The 23,065-nt window shown below is 40.2% G+C and overlaps 2 protein-coding genes across 4 annotated transcripts in view; one reads left to right on the top strand and one right to left on the bottom strand.

The window, feature by feature from the left end:
- GPR89B (G protein-coupled receptor 89B) overlaps positions 1-13,746 on the top strand; it is a 20,147-nt gene extending 6,401 nt beyond the window's left edge. For all 3 annotated transcript variants that reach the window (XM_071756170.1, XM_071756180.1, XM_071756191.1), the window contains exons 5-14: positions 137-238; positions 3,417-3,537; positions 3,767-3,847; positions 7,024-7,133; positions 8,406-8,494; positions 8,868-8,960; positions 9,313-9,408; positions 9,945-10,034; positions 10,726-10,791; positions 10,949-13,746. In XM_071756170.1, the coding sequence (XP_071612271.1) occupies positions 137-238; positions 3,417-3,537; positions 3,767-3,847; positions 7,024-7,133; positions 8,406-8,494; positions 8,868-8,960; positions 9,313-9,408; positions 9,945-10,034; positions 10,726-10,791; positions 10,949-11,155 (1,055 nt within the window). In that variant the 3' untranslated portion in view covers positions 11,156-13,746. The remainder of the gene's footprint in view (positions 1-136; positions 239-3,416; positions 3,538-3,766; positions 3,848-7,023; positions 7,134-8,405; positions 8,495-8,867; positions 8,961-9,312; positions 9,409-9,944; positions 10,035-10,725; positions 10,792-10,948) is intronic.
- PDZK1 (PDZ domain containing 1) lies at positions 12,094-23,065 on the bottom strand. The gene is made up of 9 exons (XM_071756205.1): positions 22,957-23,065; positions 19,237-19,452; positions 18,685-18,937; positions 17,645-17,781; positions 16,198-16,393; positions 15,743-15,939; positions 15,046-15,234; positions 13,985-14,284; positions 12,094-12,965 (listed from the first exon to the last, which is right to left on the bottom strand). Exons 2-9 carry the CDS (start codon positions 19,444-19,446, stop codon positions 12,888-12,890), a joined length of 1,560 nt encoding a protein of 519 aa, XP_071612306.1. The 5' UTR covers positions 19,447-19,452; positions 22,957-23,065; the 3' UTR covers positions 12,094-12,887.

Genomic DNA, 23,065 nt, shown 5'->3' with positions numbered 1-23,065 from the left:
TTTTGCCTGCCTGTGCTCAAAGTAGCCTTTGGACTGATGTAGCAATTTTGCAAGTTTGAAAAGGGCTAAAGGAAGAACTTGGTTAGAGTACTGTTGGGTTTTTTTGTTTTGTTTAATTTTTTTTTCTCTCCATTAGTGCACAGGCAGAAACTGCTTTTTGCATGTGGTCTGTGGTTGACATTCATGTATTTCTTCTGGAAGTTGGGGGATCCGTTTCCTATCCTGAGCCCAAAACATGGTGAGTTTCATATCCTTACTCATTCCTTCTGTCCTGAAAACAATCTTTGTTATCTCACTTTTATCTTGGAGCTATTATTAGGTTATTTCAGCTGTATAGTTGGGACTTTAGAAAGTAGTTCATAGAATATGCTGACTTGGAAGGGACCCATCAGTATCATCAAGTACAACTCCTGTGCATGTGTAGGGCACCCCAGGAATCACACCATGTGCCTGAGAGTGTCATCCAAACACTTCTTGAACTCAGGCAGGCTTGGTGCTGTGACAGCTTCCTTGCAGCTGTCTGTTCTGCTTTGAAATCTGCAATCTGAATGTTGTCAGACTGACAGAAATGGGTGGTTATATCTTGAATTATTTGCCTTAATTTTCTCCCCATACCAGAAGAAAACTTTAGGGGGAATGAGTCCTAAGTGGATGTAGGGGATGTAAGAACACAATATACTTTTTGAGGACTTCCCTTCTTGTCCACAAAATGTTGATCACAATTTTTATTCACTTGTTTCTTTTTGTGTGGAGAGTAAAACTAATTTATGTAGGAAGAGAACTGACAACCAATCCTTCATCTGACTTTTTTCAGTCAGATTGTTGTTTCTTGTGAGTGAAATCAGATCAGTTTAACACAGATAGCTGTCCAGTTGACAAAATGTAGCAAGGAGCCTAAACACCAGAGCTATGTAGACTGTAGCCAGCAAGACATCTGGCAGTGGGTGCTTGCTGCAGTACAGCTTCATACACTGCCTGAGCCTCAAGGCAGTGCAGTTGCATGGTACTAGAATGTGAGTTGGTAAGTTCTGCTGGATGCCAGAGCTATTTATGTGCCTAATTAGCTTGGGTATCTCTGTTTCAGTCACAGAGCCAAGAGTATTTATAGTGTCAAGATACTATGTGCACTTCAGTTAGTTTGGGTCCAATGGAGTTTTAAGATGTGTGTAACTGTACTGAATCCTTTGGGCACCTAACTGTGTCTGATAACACTGTAAGAACACAACTGTTTGTCACCTTGGCTTCCTGTGTACCTTGCCATTGTCTGCTGTACTGGAAGATTGTATATTTTTCTCAACGGGTGAAATTCAGGCATTTTTGCTCTAACTGGTGAATATGTCTGTCTGCATGGGTAACTAGTCAGCTTAATCTTCCTGTTCTTCTCTAGGAGGCTACTTAACTGCACTAATCCATAAGATAAAATTTGAACAACAGCTGTAGGGTCTGCTCACCTTTTCATCTGTGATCTTAAAAGTTTGCTAAGAGAAAGTGCAAATCTATGTTTGTTATTGTGTCATTTACCACTGAAATACAAAAGCTAGTATATAGTGCAGATCCTTCTTCCCAGTGTTTCACTGCCAAGAAAAATGTGTATTTACTTTGAATTGCAGAAGGTGCTTGAGTTGGCAGAATATAGCCTTAGGGGTTAGTTAATCCTCTTCAGATCACTGGAATGGTTCTGCGAAGCTGCATAACAACTGCGGATTTTCAGAACCAGTAGTGGGATGTTTCCTACATTTAACTTAATGTTTTTCAGGACAACACCTTTACTGACCAGTTGTACAGTGCTTTATCCTAGCAGTGTAGACATAAGGTTAGAGCAAAGGATTCTCTGTTTTGGTTTGTTTTTTCCTGTTGTCCTGCATGTATGGGCAAGGCTGCTGCAGGGCTTTATCATGTGGTGGTGGCCCAATTCAGACAGCTGGGATGCTTTTATAGAGGGAGATGTGACAGGAGGCCATGTTTAATGGACCCCTCATACTGCAGTGTGTGACCCGAGGTATCTTTCTCAGCATGTCCCACCTTGCTCACTGTGTATGCAGCTGTGCTGGCTACTGGGGCTCTTTCATGTGCCTGCACTGGCATCTGATGCTGAGGGATACCTTCTCTGGGGATGGTGATAGCAGTGTGCTGCAGCTGGGAAATGCATGATCTAACAAGGGCACCAAGTCAGGAGCCCTGGCTGGTCTGCAGCTTGTTTAATAGTCCTGAGTTTGGGAGCTTGTGATAGAAGGAAGGTTATGCTTTACTCAGTTACATACTAGCTTTCTAATAAAGCTGTTGTCTTTGTCAGACTTGATAAAGCATTCATTTTATGTGACCTGATCACAAGAATAGGGTTGCTGTGAGTGTTACGGGGAAGCACTGCTTTAACCAGTGGCATGTCCTGTCATTTTGAAGGCACCCCTGTTTTAACTGCTGCTGTCTGACAGTGTGTGGGGCAAAAGGCCAGTGTATTGTAGCACATTCTGTAGCTCATGTAAATCTCTAGGCAGCTGCACATGACTGAGTGTCTCAGTCTCCCTTTGTAAAGTCTTTTTGCCTTGTTTTCATCATTTATTCCCCTTCTCTGAAGCATGAAATGTGGCTTGGCGCTTGGCCATCTCAGCTTTGCAATCATGTAAGCTCCAAATGTGCTGTGTGTGGCAGCTGCTCATTAACTAGCTCCCTAAAAAAGTGAGTGATGTTTGGTAGCACATGGCATTGTATCCTAAGGACACAGGTTGAGATCTGTGTTTAATGACTGAGAACAATAAATAAAACTTCAGTGTCAGTGTTTTTACAGCACAGGCTTGTCATTCATGCTGTAGTGTGTGAAGATGTGTTTTAGAGTCTGCTTGCTGCTCAGGTGGAATGCCTTGGTGGTAGTGACCTCAACAGCATGTGTGTGTATGCAAGATAAATACTGAACAGTCAGGAGCAGCATAAGCTTCCCATGCTTGTCCTACAAGCACAATTTGCATCTGACCTGGAGGGTTCATTTCTAATGACAATTGATAGGATAGAGCTTCCTCTCTGGGGTTTAGACATTCTGAGGCCAGCTTGCCAGGACTAACTGGTTTGGTAACTCAAATCCTGGTTATTACAAAAAGTGGCTTTGTGGAAGATGCTGCTTTTATGGTGTCTGGTTGATCTGTGTTTCCACCTCAGCAGGGTGAAATTATTAAGGTTTTATTAATTTAGAATCAAACTACTGACTGTTGGTTCTCTCCAGATGTGCCTTAAGCTTCGTCATAGCTAGAGGGCTTAAGGGGTGCTTTCTCCCTGTCTGTACTTGGTATTACCTCTGGTCATTAGAGTGGGGAAGGTGGTTGGATTCATTGAGCATCTCTATGTGTGTTATGTTGTGAAGACACTAGGTGTGGAACAGAGTGAAGAGAGCAAAGTTACTAAAGCCATGTTTTTTTCTCTTCCAGGAATCCTGTCTATAGAACAGCTCATCAGCCGTGTGGGTGTGATTGGGGTGACACTCATGGCTTTGCTCTCAGGATTTGGGGCTGTCAACTGTCCATACACGTACATGTCCTACTTTCTCAGGTAAATTCAGCCTTGTGAAATATTTTGTCCACTTTTTTGAGATCATTCTGCTTTTCTTGTGTCACTGATTCAATATTTTTCATAGCTTTTGTTAATTTAGCTATTGCTGTGTCTACATTCTAGAACCATTTCCATTGCTGAAGCATGTTCTCCTTCCACAGGCTCCTTTATTCTTTTTTCTATTCCTCTGAAATGGGGTAGCAGGCCTAATTGGGTGTCTGTCTTACAGGAATGTTACAGATGCAGATATTCTGGCTTTGGAGCGACGACTCCTTCAGACTATGGACATGATTGTTAGTAAGAAAAAAAGGTGAGAAGGCAGCTGTAGCATGGAATGATTTATTTTAAGGGTTTTCAGTCAATATGGTATAAGATGTTTCTTCAAATTACCAAAATTATTTCTGTCAGGGCTACGTGTTCCAGTGAAACAGGTGGCTGAAATGGGTTGTGTTGTGTGGTGTTTCATTCTAGCCTTGTGCACTAAATAGTACCCTTTCTTCCTGCAGTGGCACAGATTAGGCTTCCAAGACAAATTATAACTCTGATGGCAGCTTGACTAATCTGTAAGATGGGCACCTTTCTTTCTTGATGAGTAAGTGACCTTTAAGCCCCTGTAGCTGGCTCTCTTACTGGCGGTTTCAGTACAGAAATAAGTTCATAGGTACTAAGCACGCTCCTGCTCAGTGGATCTGATGTTTCCTGGTCAAAGCTGAAGCAGGGTAGTGAGGTGGTGTGGGCATGGCTATATTCTTGCAAGGTTTACGTTAGTTAAGTTTTGTGGAATTGCAAAACATTGCTAAAGTGTACATAGTGTAGTGCACAAGTGTGCAGTCATAACTCTGCTTTTGTTTGTTTAGCCTGTTCCACTTACAGCAAGTGAAAAAGCTACTTTTGGAAACAATTTAATTTAATTTACACCAAAAGGTTTTTTCCTGCTGGTGCAAATTGTATATTGCATGCCTTACTACTTGTGCAGAAGAAACACAATTACCACAGTCACTGCAAAGGTTTGACTGTCAGAATTCTCGCAGTAGTCCACCAAACTACTTTTGGTGCACTGGTATTTTTATGGAACCTTTTAATATTTTACAAGTGAGATTTTTTTAGGTAGTTTAACATTGTTGAGTTAGTCACCAGCATGTATATCTGCTGACCAGTATTAGTATATGAATGTATAGTTAAACCATAATTTATTCTTCCCCTTTGAAAATGTTAAGTGGCCAGAATACATTAACTCAGTATTTGTTAATGTGGGATGTGGGTCATATGTGGGATGGTATGTAGTGAGAGAATTTAATTGCTCATTTTAATTGAGTTAATGGATTTCGAGCTTTGGAGTTAAAAGATATTGTGTAGTGCTGCTTCTCTGTGCTATTTTGTTTTGTTCAGCGGTATTGGACTTCTGGGCAAGGGAAGTTGATGTTGGGATAACTGACTAGCACTTTCTTGCCTTTCTATGACCAAGACATCTTGATATAGCAACTTTCTAACCATTATGAAGTGCCTACATAAAGTGTGTAACTGCATGGGAATTATACTGAAGTTCGTGTATTTGTATTTAAAAGCAAAACAAACCCCCAGAATTCTGTAGTCTCAGAAATGTGGAAGAAATAGCAGAAGCTCCAGTTCTGTCGATTTTGTTCTCTTTTTGCTTTGAAAGGGGGCAGTGGCTTGCATAATTGGACTATTTGCTCATATAAAGTAGAGCTTAAAAAGTTAGATTCGTATTAGTCCAAATGCAATCCAAATCATTTAGCAGAATGAGTGGGAATAGCAGTAGTTTACAGCATAGAGTAAATGTTACAGTTCTGTAAATGGTCAGTAACTTGCTGGCCACCTTTTCACTAAAATTTCTTAATGCACACAATGATTATAAGGCAGTGGAACATAAAGTTTTTTTTTTCTTTGCTGATCTTGACGTATCTTCTCCTATCAATCCCTTATTCATACTGTCTTACTTGTTGGTAGGAGATAGTTTTGAATGTAGTTTTCCCGGATGCTTTTTGTGCAGGAATTACTGTTCTCCCTGACTAATCAAGTAAAGCCTTATGGAAACTTCTCCAAGGTTGGCAGGTTCTTTATATTCATCTTTGTAGGTATGACTTAACTAAGGCTCAGGTTTGAAATGCCTAGGTTCTGTGAAACCATTTAATGTTAGAGTTAAATCAGGCTGTCTGAAGTAGATACATCACATATCTACACTGACAAAGTGTGTGGGTTTTGCTTATGTATCCTTTTTGTGAGGTTTTTCAGAATTCTTAAGTACTGTGTGGGTACAGCGATCCTTGTCTCTCAAAATAAAAGATTTGTCTTTGTGTACTTACAGCCTTGCACTTCATCTTGACATAGCTGCATTTTTGCTGCAATGCTGTGGATCATTTAGGATGGAATGTGTGAAACTGGTACTAGGAAGAAAGCTAGGACTGAAAATGCAATTCTTATATTTGGCAGCTATTAGGATGAGTTGAATCGTTCTGAGATCTCTGCAATTTGTAGTGTGACCGTATGCACTTTTATGTGTGTTAACGTATGTGTGCCTCAAGAGTGTTTCTTTTCCTGGAAATGAAGGAGTAGCGTTTTTTTCCCACCCCTCCCTTCTTTTAGTACATTGTGTATCAACAACCTTGATGAGGGCTCAGTGCCAAATGTAGCAATTCTGGCTGTAGCTACAAGAGAGGACCTAAACACTGTTGAATCATGGATCACCTTCACAATCCTATGAATAGTTTTCAGTTTAGGAGTGGATAACTGGCTTGCAGATTTCAATGGAGAGAAATGTGAGGGAATGAGGCCAGAAGCCAGCACTGCTTGTGGGGATTATACTGCAGTGTGAGGGACAATATGCAGCTGCTGCTGTAGTGTTGGAATAAGCTTCAGGAGTCACGTTCGCATCCCCTGAAGCGTACGGTGGTTTAGTCCAATAATGGATTTATGTGTTTCTGCTTCATAACAGCTTGTCATGCAACTCAGCAGTGAGAGACAAGCATATCAGAGTGCTGCTGCATACCATTCAGCACTCACAGTTATGCAGAGAAAGCAGATGTGCAGTGATAAAGAAGAGGTGTTCAAGGGGAGAGAGGAGCATAAGAAGCATCCTATTCCTGAACTTGAGATAGTACAGTCATGTGTTTGAGAAAAGAAGTGACGAATCATGTGACTGAGAAACCTCTTTGCATGTATATTTTTAATTGGGTTAAACCCCTTTAAGAATTGAAGCAGGACCCAGAATGGAAGTTGTGGGAAGTGTCTCATTGAATCTTGCTTGATTGTCCCTGGGCTCTACTCCAGAGCCAATCAAGATAATGTTATGAAGCAAGACTAGTGTTTAGGGGGGATTAAAAAAAAGGAGGCATCTGATTGTTGTGAATTTACTTCAACAGTGTCTGCTAAGGAAATGCTTTTTGGAAGTTTTTTGTTTGTTTGTTTTATTTTTATTTTTAATAAAATACTTTATTCCCTTAGGACTTGTATTTTCTGTTTTTTCAGGATAGCAGTGGCTCATCGGACAATGTTCCAGAGAGGAGAAGTGCATAACAAATCCACTGGCTTCTGGGGAATGATAAAAAGTGTTACAACATCTGTTCAGGGCAGTGAAAGTATCCTTCATCTGCATGCTGGCACCTGTCTTGGGGGTGGCCTTAGCTTTCTTCTGTTTTGAAAAGAAGTAATATTTGTTGGCCCAATTAAAAAAAGCATTTGAATTTCAGCACATTTCAGCAGCCTGAGCAAAAGGCTTAATGTCACCTGGGAAGTTTACTCTCTAGCATTGCACTGTCTGACCTTTTGCCCAGGGGTTGGATGTCTTACTGTGACACATTTGGGAGCCGTGTGCTGCTGCCCTGCCCTGTAAATGTCCTGCTGCATCACCATCATTGAGGTGCACGGCAGATCCCAGGACAGATGTGCACACTTAGGCTGTCACATTGCAAATGTCTACTCCATCCCATCATAAATGTGGAAGCTGACTTTCAATTCTGATGTTTCCTCTGCTGATACGACTGACCTACATGCATATTTTTGTCATAATTTGAAATACACTCTTCCAGGATGGAGAACCTGAGATATAACTGAGCAAAACTACAGGGCTTATCTAACCTACCATTGGCTTTCTGGCCTCATGGAAAAACTATGAGAAAAAGAAGGGCATGAAGCAACTTGCTGATCAGTTAAATTGTTCTCCTGATACAGGCTGACAACTGGTGCTACAGCCATGTGGCAAAAAGGTGGATAGGAACTGGTGAACAGAAGTTGTTTTGCCCATGTGAAAGGGGTAGAAGGAATCTGTTGGGAATTACAGTGGGCTGTATTCCTCTGACTTAGAGCTGCCTACCAATGATTTCTGCCAGACCACCTAAAGTGTGCAGTTTGTGTATCTAAGGGCAGACTCGTCTTCCTCTCCTTTCCCAGTACTTGTTAAAATCAGAATTTGGGAATTTTACTAGATTCTACATTATAATCACTAATCTCTTGGAGAAGTTACTCAACAGTTTTGTGTATGTAGATGAGAGAGTGACATCCTGATGCACTTCAGTGAGAAGGGGCACTAAGTGAAATGGAGGAACAGTCTTTGAGAGCTCTGTTTCTGTTCTGCAATGTGTTTGCCAGGCAAAGGATTAAAGAGCTTGTGGCATGACTGCTTAAATACTGTTTACTGCCCACCTTCTTAAAATGGAGCAGTGTGCAATAAATGTACCCTTGAGATTTATTTGGGTACAGTATTAACAAGCAGCATTAAGACTGAATCAGAGAACTGGTCTGGATCAAAAAAGTGGTCAGGCTATTAGATGCCGTCCTTGGGCTGAAGGTGGGGAATGCTTTGTTAATTAAGAATTCGTGACATTATAGCCTTGACTGTGCTGGTTTGCCAGATCTGTCCCTTATCCAACAAGAAGTGGATGCCCTAGAGGAGCTGAGTCGTCAGCTTTTTCTGGAAACTGCTGACTTGCATGCAACAAAGGTATGTGGCAAAGTAACTGCCCAGATGGGTGTTGGGTTGCTGAGCAGTTTGAAAGAGAAGGTATGTTGCAAGACATTGAAAGCTATTCAACAGATAAATGTTGAAGTGTTGTGATTAGGGGAGTGAGGATCTATTTCTTTAAATTGGGGTCTAGTTTGCTTCTGGATAGTGCATGTCCCTACAGCTATTCAGAGACTTTTGAATGAAAACTTTCTGAGTACAGAAACGTTTGAATTAAAAGACTTGTAGAAGGATAAAGCTACAATTGCTGCTCTATTAAAGTTTTGTGCTTTGGGTGGAAATGATTAACTGATATATTGTTTTTTTTTTTTAAATCTGTTCTTCTCATTTTATTTATTTTTTTTTTTTCTAGGAGAGGATAGAGTACTCAAAAACTTTTCAGGGCAAATACTTTAATTTTCTGGGTTATTTTTTCTCCATCTATTGTGTCTGGAAAATCTTCATGGTATGTAAGTGTTCTATTGAGTTTTACATGAACATAAGCAAATGTTACACCCTGCATAGATGAAGCTGTACAGGCGTTTCATCAAGTAATGCCCTAACCTCCCCCTTACGGAAATTCTGAAAGAAACTGGCTGTTGATAGAATAAAGCATCTGTGCTTCTGTGCATCTGTGTTTTTGTGGAGCCTTAGGCAAGTAATTCTTAGTTGTGTGCATTTTGTACCTTTTTCAACAATCTCATTGGCCCCTGTTTCTTTCCTTGGTTATACAAAGTAAGAGTCATGCATCTGTCTAATCTGTAACAGTGAGGTATGCTTTTTGTTTTCTTGTTTCAATGTAAATCCGTTTCTTGCAGGCAACCATCAATATTGTATTTGACCGTGTGGGGAAGACGGATCCAGTCACAAGAGGAATTGAGATCACTGTAAATTATCTAGGAATTCAGTTTGATGTGAGGCTTTATTAATTCTTATAGTCTGTTCAGTAATTTCTATCTTATCTAAATACAATCACACTGCTTCTAGTGACGGAGTGGTAGAGCTCTGAGAAAGGGAAGGGAAAATGCACCATGAACTTTGCTTTCACTCTGATTTTATGCTGGGATGGTAGTATGATCTTGCCAGAAAGGCAATGATTTGCTTGTTAGTTTTGGGTAAATAGAAACATGTTAATCACCTTGCTTAGATTAATACATTTGTCTACAGAGTAATTATGCCTGCTTGTACACACATAGATGTTTTGTCATTTACACCTTTTGTATATCTTGTGATTATAGGGTTTTTTGTGACTGTTGTAAACTAAATCTGTTTTCCTCTTGTATTTGAAGTAGTCAGTTGCTATTGTAATTGTGAAAATGTCTGTTATATAAATCTGTCCACTATGGATATCTGTAGAATTAGGAAATGCAAAGGCCCTGATGATATGGCAACTGTACAGTGTGGTGTAAATACATGAGATATTTAACTGTATTCTTCTTGTTTGGTACAGGTGAAATTCTGGTCCCAGCACATATCCTTTATTCTTGTTGGAATAATCATTGTTACATCTATCAGAGGATTGTTAATCACACTTACAAAGGTAAGTGCCAGGACTCTTCGGTGGTTTCGGACCTGGAAAGCTGTTAACCAAATCTTTAACTGTAGATTGGACAAATACTGTATAAATTTTCAACACACATTTGTGTTTTAAAGATCTGAATATAAATACTTGCAGAGAAAAGAAGGGAGGAGTATATTTCTTCCTCTCAGTCCCTGTTACTGCTTTTGGGAAGAGATATAGATGTTAAATGAGATGCTAACTGTAAGCAGTGGTTTAAAAGGATTCTGTAGCTTGGGCTTATTAATAAGTAAGGTTGGTGAGATGGTGATTAAAAGAAGTTACATTGTTTAATTTAAGCTGCTGGTCAGACTGGAAAGGCATTCACTCAAAAGACATGTGACTGATCATATTGACCTGGCTTTGGTTCCTGAGCTTAAACTTCAATATATAGTAATATATGACTTAGCAGGTGGCACCACTCTATAGGGAAATTAATGTTAAAGACTAAGACTGGAGGTTTCTGAAAGTAGGGTACAGGCATCCCTGTAATAATAATGTAGCTTCTCATTAGAGCATTAAAATAATGCTTTTTTTTGTTTGTTTGTTTTGTTTTTATTTTTAATGAAAAGTTATTAAAGAGTATGTTGCTTTCATGCTGTCCTAAGGCACATCAGGCTTACCTGGCTGCTAATTTCCAGTCTTTTTTTTTTTTTTTTTTTTTTTCCCCTAGTTCTTCTATGCCATTTCCAGCAGCAAGTCTTCCAATGTTATTGTTCTGCTATTAGCACAGATAATGGTGAGTATGTAGCACCATGGGCACACCTACAGACATCTCTGCACGCATACATCTTTGTGTGTGTGTGCGTATATACACATAAATAAAACCTTTGTATGCTGATTCATGTTAGCCACGTAACCAATTGTGAAACAGTAACTACTTTATTAATTTACAGGGCATGTACTTTGTGTCATCAGTGCTCCTGATCCGGATGAGCATGCCTCTAGAGTATCGCACTATTATTACAGAAGTCCTGGGAGAGCTCCAGTTCAACTTTTATCATCGTTGGTTTGATGTGATATTCCTAGTCAGTGCCCTCTCCAGCATCCTCTTTCTCTATTTAGCACACAAACAAGCCCCAGAAAAGCATATGGCCCTGTAAATAAGGACTGCAGTCACACTCTGCTCTCTGTCCTTTCAACTGCTGCTGCTGTGGACTGCAAAGCTTGAAGAGAGCCAGGACTATCTTACGTGTTCCATCAGTGTAACTGGCTCTTTGGACTTCCACACATGTCACCATCAAGCTCTGTGGCTCATTTTATGAAGGTGCCACAGCTTGGAGGAAAGAGAATGTGCATATTGAATGTGAGACAGTTCATTGCCAAGGAATAAGGGCATTCCTTGATACACCAGTATCTAGAGGCATCGGAATTTTCATAGTGGACTGTCTGAAGTAAGACCTTGTCCTGTTAGAACATCCTCAGAGAAAACAGCAAGAAACTGCTGAAAATCAACTCATAATTGGGAATCAGAGGACAGTAATTTTTGAGTTGAATGTTTGAGTCTGTGGAATTAAATAAGCTGTTGTAATATCTCATGCAAGCATCACAGTTGTTTTTTGTAAGTTCCAAAGATCTGGCTGGATGTGAGATAGACAATTGGTATGATTTTCTCCCTGGCAGAAGTGAAATGCTGAGAATTTCACTTCATGTCTGTGTGGAGTGTTTGCTAGTGTGTATCACTAGTGGACCTAGTCCTTAGGAGCTGGAGATGAGCTTCCTAATGCATAGTCTCAACTTCATTTTCTTTTTTTCCATAAATGGAACTGAGGTTCTGGATTCCTCTTTGCTAGAGCTTAATGTGAAGTTGGAGACCACAGCTATGTGTTGTTTACATTATGTAGTACAAATCTGTTTACCTTATATGATGTGAATTTGGTGTTCCCCAAAACCTATGTATTTTCCTTACAGAAGCCCGTTTCCCCTTCTAGATGTAATTCAGGGCATAAAAGTATACTTAAACTTGTAGCTTCTTGTAGCCACTGCTAGGCTTTGTTTTTAAGTTGTTCTGGAATGTAAATCATAGGTGGTCAGACTGGAGTGGGGGTGAAATAGCCATTCTGAAAAGTTTATTTCTGGTTGTCTTCAGTGTACATCAAGAAGGCAAAATACACCGCAGCAGCGTTACAGAGCCATTTATGTCACATTCAGGACAATGTGTTGACTTAGGATTAGATGAACCTGCATTACATACACTGTTCTAACTACCATGATCCACAACTGTATACAAAGGAGAGACAATAGTGCTTAAACAAACCTCTTTAAGTTATGAGTTATGAAGTTAGCTTAATGTTTGAAAGAAATTTCTGCAAAGCTAGCAGGAGAAAGGAGTGTAATGCACAGAGTAAATTGGTTTATGCCATTTCACAGCAGTTGCACTGATCTAAGTGTAGTATAGAAGAGTGGCCACAGAGATTGAGCTAACAAATGTGAACTAGGGAGAGAGCTGCCTCTCCTGGGAGATGGGGAGAAATCAGTTGCTCTTTATTAAGAGCTTATCCTTGAAAGGCTAAGATGCTTATGGATCTGTAAAAAGTTTCTGCCTTCTGCTGCAGGATACTTAATTATATACCTCTAGTTATTTAAGCCTCTATAGAAGTGAGTAACTGCTCTCTTTACAAGGCAGAAAGCCAATGAAGTGCAATGGCAGTGTGTTCAATGACTGCAGGTTACACTGAAGTGTTTGTTTCAGGCATCTGCCTTTCAGCAAGAGATAGCAGTCCTTTGCAAGTATGGCACTCCTAGGATTAGTCAAGTTCTGGGAGATGCACTAGCAAAGAATGATTGGAGAAAGAAGTTTGTAGGTTTCTTGTTTTCTTCTTGTCATAGTTGTTCTCACAGCTTTGTGTCGTCATTGTTGTCTCTCTCTGCTCTTGTGGAAGTGGCTGATTGTGAAGAGGAGGATGAGCTTGCCTGCAGAGGAATAAATACATTCTTCCTATTTTAAATTTCTAAATGAACTTGATAGTCTACAGTGTTTTGAAGGACTCTTGTTTTCATCTGCACTAAAGTACTTGTTTGGGTGTCAGAATGAGCCAACAAATGCGATTTTTGTTGTTTAAGTGCTATTTGATTTAGTACATTTAGAGTCAAATTTGTTTAATACAAGTTTCCTATTATTTATACAGGCCTATTGTTTAATTCCCATACCCACTGAACCTGCACACATAAGTGGTGCTAATTTCAGGTCTGCAAAACGCAGCTTGGTGACTAAGAAACTTCTGAAAACATTTATAGCTAGACATTTATAGACAAGGCTAATGAAAAATAAATAGGAGGCAGTTTGGTATTATTCTTCCTAGTCTGTCTTTTCTGCATGGTGGGAAAAGAAGCACTTAAATATTTAAGGCTTACCACAGTGAGGGTTCAGAATTACTGTTTCAAGAAGAAATACCTGCCTGCTTTTCAGACTTTTGTCATGCTTGAGATTCTTTCTTATGGCATGAAGTTAGTAAAATAATTTTGAATCAGGACGTTTCCTAGAAAATTTTGTTACCTATCAGGTTTTCCTCTGTCTACACAGTGATCTGTTTTGAAATATTTCATCTGATTTCCTCAAAATATGTTTATGCTTTTTGGTGTATGGAAGCACTTTTCCCCTGTATTTTCAGGATTGTATTACCTGTTTCTCATCTTCAGTTAAGGATTTACTGTGTTTGTATTTTCTTGTTCCATAAAATCTCTTCTATGTGCACCCTTTCTGTGATTTAATCTTGTATTAAAGGTACTCACCTGTATGTATTATGTGTGGGGAAAGGAAAAGGTGTTTATGATAATCAGACCATGGCTTTCCTCTTAGTGACATAGGCTGACTTGTAAAAATCCAGACTCAAGTAAAAAATCCTAGCTCAGGAATACATCCTAGCTGAAAAAAGTTCTTTTCCTGTCCTCTAGATGATCCCCAAACACACACTTAGTGCAGTGTTACTCACCCTTTCTCTTGGTACAGGAGAGTTTCTGTCTTGCTCTGAGGAATGGTTTTCTGTACAAGTAGGCGGTTCAGAAGTGTCCTGGGCTGGATCTGCCATGGAAGCTGTGATAGGAATGTTCTGGCTCTGGAAGTATTTGTAAGCTTCTTTGCTGCACACAAGTAGTGTTACTTGGTCACCACTCTCTTGTATTCGTGCCACCACTTTGTCATAGGATTCATTGGTCACATTCACCCCGTTCACTTCCACCAAAAAGTCATTATTTTCTACACCTGCTTTGTCAGCTGGCCCATGGTTTCGTACCTGCAAAGGTGAGTTCAAACTGTGGTATTAGCACAAAATTTGCAAAGGTGCATTAACAGGTGATGGGTGGCTAGACTGCTCTGTTGCTGCTCTCCTTACAAGGCAGCAAAATGACCATGGGGAAGAGGAGATCTGTGGGGCAAAAATGCATCGGGAGAGGCAGTAGACCTAAGCATAATAAACATGGAACCCATAATTTTGAGATTTAAGATGTATCTTGATTTTTGATAAGAGTTTCATTAAAGAAAAGTGGCACAGTAGAACCAATTTTCTTACTCTTTGCAGGTTCCTGTCCAATAACTTTACTACATTTCACAGGTTCCTTCATAATGAGTGGAAGCTCTCCTCTCAAGAAAGTGAAAGGTATGGACATAATTTGAGACAGTAGAGGCTTGACTTTTGACAGATATGGGCAGAGAAAGGGGGAAGAGTAAGGTGAAGATGTCTATCTTACATTTAGAATGCTTTACAGTTAAGATACTAATTTTAGCATGCCAGCCTCATGAATAAAAGAAAAAGTTATGCCAAAACCAGATTTCCCCTTCTCTCTAGATTTATAACAGTGAGGAATATTTTCTGTTGCTTTTTTTTTTTTTTGTCTTGGTCCTACAATATCCACCTTACTAAAAATTACAGCTCATAGAGCACTAGAGAAGACACTTCTAATTTCTGGCTTTTCTTGAGTGTACTTGCAAGACAGAAGGGAGGGATGTCTGACAGACTACTTCATCTTTCTCTTATTCCTCAATCTAGATTAGTACCTCACTGATGAAAAATCCAGGCTTGTTCTTGATCATGTTTAAACTAAAGCCAAATGCACTAGGCCCTTTCACCATCTTGCAGATTCTTGGCCTGTGGTTCACTGTCTGCTCACTGTGCAGCTCTACTCTTTCCTCCCTCTTAGTTGGATCTTGTGCTTTGTAGGAGTATGAGAAGGGGGAAATTTGAGCCTGAAAAAAAGTAACAAATAAAACTTGGTTAACATAAAAAAAACTTCTGTTGTGATTAGGTTTTCATACTCAACATGTTTAAATTGAAGCCTTTTTATTTATGACTCAGACTTGATTTGCAATGAAGAACTCTGCTAGTGGAAAGAGCTAGCAGAGAACTTGTGTTGATCTGTGTGAGACAGGAATTTTGTTACTTGTTTTGTTCATAAGTGGTTACTCAGCTGCACAGCTTTGAGTTTGCTATCTTAAACTTGTAACTTTTCTTGTGGTGTGTTTCAATTTAGAATTGTTCCAATAGTGCCTATAAAATCTGGAAGAGAACAAAAATTTGGGTGCTTAGTGACTTGCTGTACAAGTGAAAGGAGAGCTGAGCTGCTGAAATATGGGCGTATTTTAGACATTTCCTGCAAGTTGAAAAAGTGCAGAGCAGACTAGTTGTTTCATTGCTGCATATATCTCTTCATAATGATAAATTACCAACTCTTAGCAGTAGTTTGCATTTTCTTACCAGTTTATACATGGCATCAGTCTCTTTATCCACTACCAGCAGTGTGGCTTTTGCCTCAGACTGCTTAATTTTTTCCACTACGCTTTCATGATCCAGACCATCCACTTGCTCACCATTGACAGCTACCAAGATGTCGTTGTCTTTGAGGCCCGCCTTGGCTGCTGAGCCCTCAGGATCAACATCCTTGATTATATGACCTAAGATCAGAAGGGAAAAAAGATTGATGTGAGGGGATATACTTAGTAAGTTTAAAGACATTAAAATGCATGGCGAAAGCTCATTGTTAGAATTGCAATTTGGGTTGAGACAGTTTCTTTGATGTAGCTCTGTTTGCAGCACATCTATAGGGGACTTTGAGATGACCAGTAATAAGCCAAAGCAAATGATGTCTGCCAACCTTGTACAGGAAGAAATGATCACTAATGGCATGGTCTCTGTGTTAACTTGATTCTTACCAGGAGTATTTTGTTCCATCCGTAGATAAAAGCCATAGCCTTTTGTTCCTTTCTGGATCTCAATAAGTCGTGGTTTGAGGGGAAGCAATCTTAGGCTGGCGTTCTGTTTGCTCAATACCATGTTGTGGCTTTTATAATAGCAGTCTGTTTCTTCATTTGAAAGTAGAAACATAACATGATTTTCAGACTTCTTTACCTGTGATAGTACATGTACAGTCTCAGATGTCACCCCTTCAAGAACATGTGGAAATTGTCGATACTTTGCTAACTGGTGTACTGACACGTGAGTTGATTTTCATTTTCCCTCTCCAGTCAGAACTTTGAACCATGATAAGATTTTGGGCATTTACGATACAGCATATATTTGAGCAAAGTTTCTGTATTTTATACTGTGTTTGTGACCCTCAGGGAATTAGCTAAGGAGTGCCATGAGGATGGCATATAGTGCAAGCAGAATCTAGTGAGCCTTAGCAGGTAGTGCTTGGATTATCTACATTTGGAACTCTACAATATAGACATATCATGCCATCCATACCACTATTACAGATTGCTGTGACAAGAGTAAAGTTTCTGTCACTCTTGGTCCTCTTTCACCTCCCTGTATTACTGATAGTGAGATTTTGTTGGTTGTTTTTTGTTTGTTTGGGGTTTTTTTTGTTTGTTTTTTTCTTTTTGTCTGACCAACCTCTCCCAGATCTGACCTCTTATTCCTTTGCAGTCTAATGGGTGGCCTGTTTACTCATGTTAAACAATGTCACTCTGCTGCTGATGTTATAAAAGCTCAACAAAACACAGGTGTTGCACTGTTCCATGGTTAGTAGTGTGCACTGAATTGTGCTGGTAGAATGTCTGAGCCTGTACTGCCTGTCTCATGGCCCTCTGAAATCTCTTCAGCCCCAGCTGCATTTTAGCAGTGCCAACAGGGGAAAGCTGAAGTCTTATTAGCAACATTCTTTGCAGCTGAGGCCAGGTACTGAGATTACTTGTACAGTAATTTTCATTAGTTTTGGACTGCTTAACAAGAGAAAGGAATTAATGTCTAAAGTCATTAATTTTCCTTGTTCATCCTGACTGTATCATCATACCCTCTTCCTGCCCTGAAAACTGCATTTGATGAGTTGTCCTCTTACCATTAGGAGTTATTTCCAGGACTTCTATGAGCAGAGCGTGATTTATTTAATAGGGTTCCTGGCAGCAGTATAATTCTGTTATTTAAAATTCCCTGGCCTGTCTTGATGACAGTATTCATTCGGAGTCAGTTCAAGAGGCTGCTTGACAGCAGAGCCAAAGCAGAGGGGTACTCTGCTGTGTTGCTGATACATGAAGAGTAGCTACCAAGATTTACTGTGAAGCATTCAGATTAGCCAGACCTACCACCTCAGTAACCTTGAAAGGTTGCTGTGACAGTGGGCCAGAACAGAAGATGAATCAGTATACAAATAAATACCTTTTCCACAACTTCCCCATGTGTGTCATTTTCCACATTTTTTCCGTTTATTTCAATCAGGCGATCATTATTTTGGACGCCAGCCTTTGCAGCTGCTCCTTGTGGTGAAAGTTCCACTAAGAACAACCCATTCTGTCCTAAAATAAATGAAAATTCATTACAGAGGGTAGGCCATTGAAGTATGCCTGAATTTAATGGTTAAGGAAACTCAGCATTGATGTCCTTAGAGACACTTTGCTTATGTGCAGATTACAGTGGCACCACAAACCTTCCATACAGAGACACATCTGTCTTATTCGACCCTGGAAAAATTATTTTGGTTCATTATCTTCAGCTCAAACAATCTTTTATTTCTCTACCAAGAGTGCCAAAGAGGCTGATTAAAATAGCTGAAAGGGGGTTGATTCCTGTCCCCCAGTTTGAAGTGAGAAGCCACTTTTGTTGTCTCACACATTTCATAATTTCTTGATTCTGGGAGGCTTCCGGTCTTTCAGTTATATTGCTTTTGAAAATACCCTCTTTAGAGGTGATGCTTTCCAGAAGACTTCCTTGTTCTGTAGACTGGCCTTGGAACAAAGGCAAATCCCTTGCTTTTTAAGTGGAATAACTTAAAAATTGGAGAAAAGTATTTATTACAGCTGCCTAGAATCTTGTATGCTGATTTCTGTGGTGATTTTGAAGGAGTGGAACAGGATTTAATGTAGCATCTTGAGTGTACATCTGGTATTTGAGCAGCGACCACAAATTTGATTTTGGTAAGTGGGCTTGCAGAAGCAGAAAATAGCTTATTCTTTTTATCTTTATTTCTCTACCACATAAGAAATATGGTCCTCGGAAAACTCTGCACTGTACAGAAAGAGATTAGAAATGGACCTGAGCTCATATTGCTGCCTCTCTCTTTCTGCTAGCAAGAGCAGTTTGTGCGCTGCCATTGACCCCATGTGTTAACTGTGGTTGCCTCTATCCCTGCTGCCATACATACATGTGTATATATATACATATATGTACACACACACTATCTCTTCTCCCTAGGTGCTTGCCTTTGGTGGTTTTCAGAGAGAAGCCATAACCTTTCTCCTCCTTCACCAGGTAGCAGAGCCGGGGTTGTGGAACTGGAGTGATTGCTCCATTGGCCATGGGTGGTGGGGACTGTTGCTCCTGCTGCTGTCCTGATGACAGATTTTGACCCAGCTCTTCCAAGTTCACTCCCTCCTTTTCTGCCTTTTCATAGGATGCATCATCCAGAACAAGAAGTACAACAGAATTCCCGCTGTTTTTTATGATCTCCACTACCTATAGTGGAAAAGACGAAATGACAAGCAGGTACTGGAGTGATTGACCTAAAAGTTTTCCCCAGTAAGGGTTGCACTGTTGTTGTCTCATGCCCCTGCTTATGAACTATGGAGGCACCTGAAGCACATTTCATGCCTGTGGTGGGTAATGAGCAATGCAGGGAGATGCTCTGAGCAGTTGACTCATTTCTCTTTCCCAGCTGAAAGTGCCATAGAAAGTGGGAGAGAATGCTTCACATAATGGCAGTGGGTCTGGGTAAAGGGGGAGCGGTGTGGATTCCAGACTAAATGGAGATGTACCTGTGTGTGTTCCTCCTTGTCTACAAACACACCATTGACCCTGAGGACTCTGTCTCCATCCTTCAAGCCTGCCTTTTCAGCTGGGCTGTTCTGTTCCACGTTCCGGATGAGATGTCCTGCTATGTCTTTCTCTATACGTAGGTAGAATCCATAGCTCTTTTGGGGATTTTTGGTCACTTTACATTCTCGGGGCTGGAGAACAGAAGTCATCTTATGCTGCAGAATAGAAAAGATACGTGAGTAAAAGTGGCAAGCTTACCTAGATGTGTTCCCTCTAAATACATAGTGATACAGTTTGCTTCAGAATTTGCTTTTTTCTTCCCAGGAAATCCAGCTGTGCAAAGTCAAAGCTAGTTAAGAAGGCTAGGGAGAAGAAACCAATCCCTCTTCTCTCTCCCTCTTCACTTTACTTGTCTCCCTATCTCAAATGAAATTAAGCGAGATGCAGAAGCAGAAGAAAGAAGTTGGCTGCTTATGATAACATAGTGAAACTAGTGGTGAGGATTTAGTGTCTGAATTAAGTCCTTCAGAGAAAAATAATAGCAGCACAAAAATACTGGAACACTATAGCAAGAATATGTGACAAAATGGGATTTCACAGAATCTCAGGATAGTTAAGGTTGGAAGGGATCCCTGAAGGTCATGTGGTCCAATGTCCCAGTTCAAGCAGGTCCATCTAGAACCAGTTCCCAAGGACCATGTCCACATGGCTTTTAAATAGCTGTAAGGAAGAAGGCTCCATTACCTCTCTGGGCAACCTGTGCCAGTCCTGAGTCACTCTCATGGCAAAAAAAAAAAAAAAAGTCCTTACATTCAGATGAAGCTCCCTGTCTTTCAGTTTGTGCCCAATGCCTCTTCTGTCACTGGGCACCGCTGAAGAGAGCCTGGCTCCATCTTCTTTGCTCCTTCTCTTCAGATACTTTTATACAATGATAAGTTTCCCCTGCACCTTTGCTTCTCCAGGCTGACCAGTCACAGCTCTCTCAGCCTTCTGAATATCTCCAAGGATGTAGAGTCTACAACTTCTCTGGGCAGCCTATGCAGATGGATGATCAGGTGCGATCAGGAGAGGACCTCATTGTCCTAACCAGGCTTTCCTGTTATTTTAGCTAAACAAAATTAAGTTTCAGGAAAAAGCATTGTAATGAATGTTATTGTTAATGAGGGCAACGTTTGCAATGGAAGGTGGGAAGGACTATAAAGGAACTAGGAAGATCCTTGTCTCCAATTGCAAAATTTTTTTTTCTAGGTGGGTTCAATAGCCTTTTCATACAAAATGGTGACCTTGTTTATTTCTGTATCATTTAGAAGTAACTGGTAGAGTAAAAATTCTTGGACCTGTCCATGTTTTCTCTGCTTTTGACTCCTAATTAAGCACTCTTCGATTCTGTTGGGAAGAGGAGCTAACTGAGATTCCACTTTGGTGTATCATTATATGTTAGCCTCACCAGGAGAGGTGATTTAATACTGCTTGGTCTGTGTGGAAGCAAACAGAGCAGTTGAGACAGTATGATTATCTTGCAGTTGTCACATGGACCTTGAAATAACCATAAAGCCTCCATTTGCTACCTGACTAAACTTTGTCTCCCATCCTGATGACTTTAACATGAGGTGTAGTCAATATAAAAATGTGATGTTGTGTGAGAAAGGGATTAAATTTGCTTCTGAAATGTCAGGCTGCTGAAGAAACTGCAGTAGTTTGATTCAAATGATTTCTCAATGAGCTTGTGACAACCGGAGCACAATTTCCAGTTGGTGTCACCAGGGTGCTGTGTTACTTCCCCAGAGAATATGAGGCCAGCTGGTTAAAGAGTGTACTTGATGCTGAAGATTGTTACCAGATTGGTATTAGGCAGTGCCCTTTGTTCTCTGGGGAGCCAATCCTCCTAGAAGCTGTGTCAAGGCATATAATGGAAAGGACAAGAAAGTGTTTGGGATCAGACAGTATGGATTTACTGTTTTTTGATACCTGATGAGCCTAGTAACATTACATGATAATTGGACTGGATCTGTTGGGGGACAGAGAGCAGTGGATGCTCTTTACCTTTTGCAATGACTGATTCAATCTCTAGAGCTTTCAGTGTAGCTGATTTGGTGACACATGTACTAGATATGCAGACTACCAGATGATGCAGAAGATCAGCTGGTCCACTAGGGTTTTGATCAGCAGTATTATAATCCAGGTGTTGGCTGGTTATTAATGGCATTCTTTAGAGCTGGTACTGGGGATGGTGCTATTTAACACGTATTGATTTATGATATGCACAGTGAGACAAGAGTACCTCCTCAACAAGCTGATATATGAGACCAAATTGAGAGGGAGTAGTCAGCTGCCTGGAGGTTAGGGTTGCTATTTAGAGAGACCTCAGAAGGCTGGAAAAATGGGTTGACAGGAACCACATGAAGTTCAACAAACAAAAGTGAAAAAAAATCTGTATCTAGAGCACACACAACAATAAAAGCCAAGTGCTGGCTGGCCAGAAGGTAGCATTGCTGGACAGCAGTCAGGTGTTCAAGTTGAACATGAGCCAGAGGTCTACCTTTGTGGTGAAAAATCATAGAATAATACCAGGTTGGAAGGGACCTCAATGGCCATCTGTTCCAACATTCCTTGGCAAAAACTCTATCTAGACAAGATGGCCTGGAACACTGTCCAGCTGAATCTTAAAAGCATCTAATGTTGGGACCTGGGCAAACAATCAAGGAGTGCAGCACAGACTGGAACCCACTTGGCTGGAGAGACACCAGGGAACGTGCCCAGAGATAGTTGTCTGAGGAACTCCTGCCAAAGATCCATGTTTATGATGACAAACAGGATGAATTACAACAACTTCACTGGAGAAAGTCCAGGTAATTAACAAACCTCATTTTTTCTTTCTCTACTGACAGAGGTCTGTTAAAGGCCAAAGTTGTGTTGCCCATTTATTACAGCCTAATAAATACTGAGAAAATTATTCAGTTTGCATGTGAAGATTTTTTTGTACCTTGATGGCTTTTTATTTTCTCTTTACATCATCAATATGACTAATGTATATTGGAACTGGCCTTTTTTTCCTTTCCCTTTTTTTTTTTTTTTTTTTTTTTTTTGAAAAGTAGCAGGCAGTGAAATCCTTCCATGATATCAGCATGCTTCAGCATCACCTCTGTGACTACCTGTGCTACAGATTGCTACTGGAGATGAAAGATAAGATATTGTTAAGATAAGTTGGGTAGCATATAGGGCAATATGAATGTGGTGGGAGTTTGGCATAGATGTCACTGAAGCTGGAGAATATGGGGAATTTCAGCACACAGGAATAGGAAGCCTGAGGATCATGATTCACTTGTTCCATTTGGTCAGGCACCTTTGCTTTTTTGAGTCTCTGTGTGGCTGCACTGGGACTAACTCACTGTAGGGATGGACTGACCTATTACATGGACATCATTTGAAAAACATCAGAACGTATTGATCACGACTACAATTCAAAGCAGTTTTTCTTGAAAACAGTGGAAAACTGTGCTAATTCCAAAAGTTAACATGCAAAACCAATAGTACACAAAACTGAATAAACTGTAGGCTTTTATGGGAAAGTTTATTTCTTCACATTTAGAAACGGAGGGAAGGTTACAGTGCACTATATACTACTTATAATCCATGAAAGCTTTACATAACAAAATTACTGGGATCATAAAAATGAGTTTTTGAAGGGAAGAAGGTTTAGCAAAAAAGGAATTTCTTACCTATGTGTCTGTGTGGAGCTGCCTTCACAGGAATTCTCCTTTGCTGTCTCTCTTGTGGCAGTACCTATAAGTAAGGATGGACTTTGATTGAGCAAAGGTTGATTTAAAA

Source organism: Heliangelus exortis, chromosome 1, assembly GCF_036169615.1.
Source record: "Heliangelus exortis chromosome 1, bHelExo1.hap1, whole genome shotgun sequence".
Taxonomy (NCBI): domain Eukaryota; kingdom Metazoa; phylum Chordata; class Aves; order Apodiformes; family Trochilidae; genus Heliangelus; species Heliangelus exortis.
The sequence above is the reverse complement of the archived record's forward strand: the minus strand, read 5'-3'. Positions and strand labels throughout refer to the sequence as shown.